Source organism: Bison bison, unplaced genomic scaffold, assembly GCF_000754665.1.
Source record: "Bison bison bison isolate TAMUID 2011002044 unplaced genomic scaffold, Bison_UMD1.0 scf7180017864291, whole genome shotgun sequence".
Lineage (NCBI taxonomy): Eukaryota > Metazoa > Chordata > Mammalia > Artiodactyla > Bovidae > Bison > Bison bison.
In genome coordinates this window covers 12,115,882-12,123,062 of record NW_011494863.1, presented here as the reverse complement: position 1 = coordinate 12,123,062, position 7,181 = coordinate 12,115,882, and the positions used below count along the sequence as shown (strand labels likewise).

General features: G+C 45.1%; 1 protein-coding gene across 1 annotated transcript in view; it reads right to left on the bottom strand.

Moving 5' to 3' along the window:
• Window positions 1–1,800: 1,800 nt before the first annotated feature.
• The window catches only part of SMIM3 (small integral membrane protein 3), a 20,029-nt gene continuing 14,648 nt past the window's right edge, over window positions 1,801–7,181 (bottom strand). The window contains exon 2 of the mRNA XM_010850583.1: window positions 1,801–3,130. Within this exon, the coding sequence (XP_010848885.1) occupies window positions 2,937–3,119 (183 nt within the window). The 5' untranslated portion in view covers window positions 3,120–3,130 and the 3' untranslated portion in view covers window positions 1,801–2,936. The remainder of the gene's footprint in view (window positions 3,131–7,181) is intronic.

Sequence of the window (7,181 nt, the reverse complement as noted above, 5' to 3'; positions counted from 1 at the left end):
CAAATATATGTATATATATGCCCCTGCTTTTTCAGATGTCCTTTCCATTTAGGTCACCACCGAGCACTGAGTAGAGCTCCCTGTGCGATGCAGTAGGTTCTCACTAGTTATCTATTTTGTATGTGATATCAGTAGTGTATATATGTCAATCCAATATCCCAATTCATCCTACCCTTTCTTTCCCCCTGGTATCCATATATTTGATCTCTACATGTGTCTCTATTTCTCCTTTGCAAATAAGATCATCTATAACATTTTTCTAGATTCCACATATATGCATATAGATAATATTTATTTTTCTCTTTCTGAATTACTTCACTCAGATACCCTCCAGTATACAGACCAGGAATATGACTCAGGAAGGCTGGGCAGCACACACAGCTTCGGGCCCATACCCAGAAGTTTCCCAGTCCACTGCTTCTTATTGGATTCACATCAGCACCGCCAATGCCTCCAGTGGTTAAGACTCTGCACAGTTTCTATCCCTGGTTGGGGAACTAAGAACCTCATGCTGCATGGTCAAAAAAAAAAAAAAATCCATAAAAAAAAAAGAGCACACGTGGGCATGTGGAAATGGCAACCCACTCCAGTGTCCTTGCCTGGGAAATCCCATGGACAGTGGAGCCTGGTAGGCTACAGTCCATGGTGTCACAAAGAGTTGGACATGCCTGAATGACTGAACACACCACATGGCATGGGGCACACACACCCATTGGCCACCTTTGTAGCTGAGGCTACACAGTGCCAGCCTCAGATGGGTGAACACAGCCTGATAGCCAACCTCCCTCCCTCCCTTATTTAGTTCCCCAATGGCTCAGCAGGTAAAGACTCTGCCTGCAATGCAGGAGACACAGGTTCAATCCTGGGTCAGGAAGACCCCCTGGAGAAGGAAATGGCAACCTTGGTATTCTTGCCTAGAAAATCTCACAGAGGAGCCTGGCAGGCTACAGTCCATGAGACCACAAAAAGTCGGACACAACTTAGCAACTAAACCACCATCACCAAATCATGTATGAATCTCTGGGTAAAGTTTAGTTAGGAAAATGGGAGTTTTCCACATTCAGTATAGTTTTTACTTTCCAGCCTCTGCCACCCAGGAAGGCATGTTGGAATATAGGTACTGAGCAAACCAATCAGAATCTTATATGTCTATCCCTCCTTGACCATTTTCTCCTAAACCTTCCTCTGTTACTTCTATACTACATTCTGTTCCTGGAAAGAATTGTCTGTTCCCACTGTCTCCCCTTCCTAACCTCCCGTCCTTCCTTCACTTACAAAGTACGGTTGCATCCTTCTCATAGTCGGTTGATATCACATGGCCTTTCAGTCTCCTTGCTTTGCCTCCCCCTTCCCCTTCCACTCCTCTTAGCCATCCTCCCAGTACTGCATTAGGGCCTAACTCCTCCCGGTCTGTACTCTGCCTGGGTGTTCCTGTCCCCCTGTGTAGCATATCTACCATACACAGATAATCCCCCCAAACATAATCCCAGCCATAAAAGTTTTCCCAGGTTTCCAGTAGCAGCCTGAAAGGGTCCACCTGCATATCACAAGCACCTGAAACTCAGCATACTCAACCCAATACTAAACTCATCATCTTACTTCCAAAATCTGTTCCCCTCCCTGCATTCTTTGTGTAAAGCACACAACTACTCACCCACGAGCTAGACCCCTGGAAGCCAATTTCATTGTCCTCTTTCCCTTTCTGTTCCAACATTCAACCTGTCCCTAAGGCCATAAATTCTGTGGAATCCTCTTACTGAGTTTAACAGGTGCTGTTTAAAAAGAAAGACTTCAGACATGTTCATTCTACATTCTAGCACTTTATTGGAAATTAATTGTGTACATCAATGAAATCAGATCAAAGTAAAAGTATATAATTTTCACACAATAATATCCTGATAACCTGTGCTATCTTCTTACATAATTTAACCAATCTCCAGATGCTCCTGGTTTTGACCAAAAAGCTCAAGTAGTCCAGAAATCTCCCTATACATATAAATATAAGTCATAGCATTAAAAATAAACATTGTTGTTTGAGTTAGTTTCAAATTCCTGGGAACATCTCTTAAAATATAAGCCTATACCTTGGAATGGTTGTAGTGTTGGCGGGAGGGAATGAAGGGAGTATGTGTTATGCAGGAGCTGGGGCAGAGGAGCTCACAGGGGATGGGGACTGAGATCCTGAAAGCTGGCCAGGGAACTCAGCCATTCTGCATTTGCCAACACTGCTTGAGTGTCAAAGCTTTGCAAATCTAATGCAAAATGAAGTCCATAACCCCAGATCCCTTGTCATTGCCAAAAAATGGTGGAGCCCCCTCCAGATTGCACGGGGGCAGAGCTTCTGGTGTCCTGGGAAGATCCACCCATCTCCCTCCCCCTGCCACACTTAATTCCCTCCCAAATTAGAAAACTCGAGGGAGTGGCACCTCAAAGAAAACAACATTGAGCCACATGCTGTTGGTCCCTTGGAACGAGGTCCCTTGGAATGGAGTTTTTGCTTCATTTCACCTGAGGGTCACTGGCAAGGCTGCTCTGCCCCAGGGTCTCCCTCACCACCTTGAAGGCTTTCATCAGTAATAAGGGTCTATGGTTCTTCAAAGCTGATCAACAGCCAACAGTTAACACCTGTGAATCTGCTCACTAACAAGCTTTAACCTCCACCAGGTCATGGGTTCTCACAACCCCATGAGGTAGGACGGCAGGGAGCATGATCCCCGTTTGGAAGATAAGGAACCTGGAACTCATGGAATTAGGTCCCTGGACCGAACTCACACCGCTGGCCAGTGGCAGAATCAAAGCCAGAACTCAGGTCTCCTCACATGTCGAGCTCCAAAGTCCACGCTGCAAAGTTCCCCCTGCTGCTTTTGTAGGAAAGGGGAAGATGCTGGGGGTCAGGACGCTGTCCTCATCCCTCACCCGCCCCTCCCGGGAGGTTCTCAGACGGCCCCATTCAGGATGGGATGGGATCGCATGCGATAGATGATGACTGCGGTGGCCGGGCACAGCAACAAGGAGGTCATGATGACAATGGTGGCCAGGATGATGAGGACAATGACCCAGATGTCCAGGATGTGCTTGGGGAGCACAACTTCCATGGGGATCTGGCTGGTGGCTTCCATGCTGCTGCACTCTGCAACAAACAGGAAAGAGCAAATCACCGTTCTGTGCCTTCTCCCTGCCTTCCTAGTTGGATGGAAACCTGCTCTAGGAGTCAGAAGGTAGGTCACCTACCAGCTGCTGTGTACTTATTGATGTTGCCTGATTAATAATAATAAAAGCCTCATTTACTGTGGGCTTCCTATATGCCAGGCCCTAGGCTAAGCACTTTATGTGTATTAACGCACTCAGTCCTTACTTCAACCACCAACCCTCTGAGGTAGGGACTATTATCATCGTGCTTTTTTATTTCTTGGCCTTTATCTTCAGTTATTTCCACTTTAGAGATGAAGACACTAAAGCCTTAAAAGGTGTAGATGTAGTTAATTTGCCCAAGGAAACAAAGCCAGATGGCTAGGACTCCAGAGCCTCCATGTTGAACTATTAAACTATCATACCCCCAGACTGTTCCCTCATCTGTAAGGTGGAAAATTCATTGGTTTTGGTCCTGCACCCCTTCTCCTCTTCTGGTAACAGAACCTCCTTTTTCCTGGAGAACCTACCTTTTCTGTGTGGTTTAGTTAAGGCACGCACTTGAGCACAGGGAAAGACTGTGCCCTAAGCCTGGCCGTTACAGATCTCCAAAGCCTCTACTCAGGGATAGGCAAATAACTCGGGCTAGGTCAACCAAAGTCCTCCCGGAACTTTTGTGCGCAAACTATTGAGAAAGATGATGCTTTCTGTTGGGATTGCTAAAATGAAAGGATGTGAGTCTGGAAAGGATGGGCATGGGGCTATCTCACCCACATGTGAGAGCATGTCCTAGACATGGAAAGAGAAGTGGAGTCTTGACAACCTCAGGTGAGCACCCCAACCCAGCCAATCTGACACCATCTGCAACCCTGGACATCCCAGGTATATATGCGAATAATACTCTGGTTTTGCTGAAGCCAGTGTCCGTTTAGTTTCTCTCACTTGCAGCTAAAAGACGTAAATCAGTTGTCCCCAAACTTTTTGATTCACAGCATCCTTTGTGTCAGTAATTTTCTCACAGCACTCCAGGACAAAAGAAATACCTTGCAGTTCCATTTGTCATGTAGTTAATTTCAATTTACTAAGCATTTACGTCCTAACAAAGGCATGGCTGTTTGCAAAAAATAATACACACAAATTGAAAGAAAAAAGTCTGTATTTCATTCTGAGCCAGTTACTTCCTAACGACACGTGTGCAACTGTGAGGCACTGCACAACTTCTTGAGCTGTGGAGTCAGATGGGACGGGGCCGTGCTCGCTTCCTCTTCCACGTTCATTTGTGCGCAGTGCTTGCCCTATCATAGCAACCGCCAAAGACTCAGCATCACAAAATGTAGCACCACCAAAAGGAATGCACTATGATTAATGTCAGACTGTAAACTGTCTTGAGCTAGTAGTTGTCACAATGTCTGAGAGGTGTCACATGTCAATGTTCCTGTCAAAAATTTTAAAGATCCCGCAGCCCCCAAGACACACACTTTTCCAGTGAGTTCTCTTTGGCTCCCCAGGTAAGTATGCAACCTGAAAGCCACAGGTGTGATACATTCTCTGCCCAGAAGTCACAGGCTAGAACAGTCTCCTATGGTTCCTTCTAGATCTAAAAGATCTATAATTCTGTGATTCAAGGTCCTGGGCAAAATTCCCAATTTCAGTCCTATTTCCTGCTTCTCCTTGCATCAGTAACCTTTCCTTTTTCATGGCTTTGGGCTCTGTGCCTACTGTGGTTGCGTTAAGTAAGTTTACTGATTACCATACCCGAGGTACAGCCTCCAAGACGTGCATACCAGGAAGTTTGTTTCTGCACCATTTGCTATAGAAACCAACACAACAGAAGTAGCCATATATAGTAGAGTATATCCATATAATGGACTACTGTGCAACAATTTCCATTCATTTATTTAACAAATATAGAGTGCTTGCTATACACCATGCATTGTTCCAAGTCACTAAATGCCATAAACCATGCTAAGTGAAAACCACCTTAGGACAGTTTAAAAAATGTCGATTCACAGTCCCACTACAGAGAATTAGACGCCAGAGGGACCTTGTTCCCCATGTTTCCCAGGTGATTTGAATGTGCAGCTGGGTTTGGGAACCCCTGGACGAGATGATCTCTATGGCTTCTACAACTCTTCCTGGCTCCATGTTGTGGGAACTGATTCCTCTGTACTCTGTAGTCGGTCTGGATAGATGTGGGCAAGTTCTAGGATGGAGGAGAGGCCTCTGGCAAGGCTCTCCAGGCCACCAGATTATCAGTCAGGGGGATTATCAAGCCTTGGAGGAAGAGGCACAGGCCGGCCCTGCCTCAGCCTCAGAAACAAGGTCACTTTCTCCAAGGTCTAAGGTACTGAAGCGTGAGTCACAGGAGAAGCACACTGTTGAAGAGAGACGGGGTGGGGGAAATCATCCGTTGTGGTCTCCTGATTACATCAATAGCTAGCTTGCCTTGGGCCAAAAGAACCCCACAAAAGCCCTTTCTGGTAAACCCATTAACATCAAACAGTCTCTGGAACTCCAAATGCCAGGAACACATAATCTCCCTGGCTGATTTTCATAAGGAAAACCTGTTATTTACAGGAACTTGAGCTCCAGGGCTGATCCACAACCAAAACCCACTGAAGCTAACATCAGCCTTGTTTCCTAGGTGGCAAAACTGAGGTCCTGAGGTTTTCCCTCAACTTCAAGCCCACCCCCTTCCAGAATAATCACTCAAAGACCTAAATCTGATCAGATCACTGACCCTAACTAAAACAAATCAGAACAAATAGATGAATAAAAGAAACTCGGTCTCTAATCTGTATTCTAGACTATATCACTATTATTTTCTCACACATGAAATTGTTTAAAACCCAATCACAAAAACAGATAAAATTGGAGCTGCTCCAGATTGCTGGGGAGGGCCCAGAGAGAGTGGGTTGGGGGTCCTATCTCATCAGCAGAGCTGTATAAACATCCTTAGAGCAGGCATTAAACACTAGACACTAGGGTGCCCACCCCCTTCATATAAACAATTCAAACTAAAAGCAATACTAAACCGTAACACCAAAATGTACATTTTATGATGAAATTGAAGTCATTTTTTTCTTGTAACTGAAAAAATCTGTGAACATAATTTTTCCCAGCTAGCCTGCTCACTTGGTACAGCAGAACTGTTTAGCTGCTCCTTGACCCCTTGGGCTTCTCAAAACACAGACTGAAAGCCACCGGCCGTAATGTTCTCTGAGGACCCTTCTGGAGCCCCTGTTCCGGGGCTCTAAGGCTGGACATACACACGGCCACGTGTCAGAGGGCACCGGGGGCTCCATCTCCCTGTTTCAATCCTCTGAGTGCTCCCACGTGCTCTCTGATGACCTGTTCCCTCCCACGTAACAGAGATTCCGGTCACTTCCACCTCTCCCCACTGTGAAAGAAAAAAAATTTTTCCCCAAAAGAGGAACTACACAAACCATATGTTCAGCACTATTAATGGCATGCTAGAAAATTTTACTTGAGAAAAAGCAGGACTCAGCTAAGCTGCTGCTAGCTGACTTCTGTTTGACCTCTGGCATCTGGGTGATTGGCGCCTTGTGAGGATGTAAAACTGTTTCTTGATACATCTAATGAGTAACTATAGATCAACAAGCTCATTGTTTGCTATGCAGATATATCACTTGTGATTTCTGATTAATAGGTCATGTCAGAGGATATGGCACAAACCATGTCATAAATTTAACCTTATCGTTGATTAAAAATACAATGTTTTTATGACCATGGGAGGCAAAACAGCAGTCAGGCCTAAATTCTTGTTAACTCAAACTGGCATACTTTATCTGCTATTTACCTCATTAATGAAAGATGAACTTTAACATATATTCAATGTTTATCTAAAAGACTATGTTAAAGTCACCCTGAATGGACAAAGAAGCTACTGCGTTGTCAATCACAGGTGCCTTCCAGGACCTACACCACCTGCCCTGTGACCTGGAGACACCCTGGCTCCACTTTAGACCACAAACTTAAACGGTTTAGACAATTCAGTGGAAAAGTTAAGAAACCCAAAAGGACTACTTTAT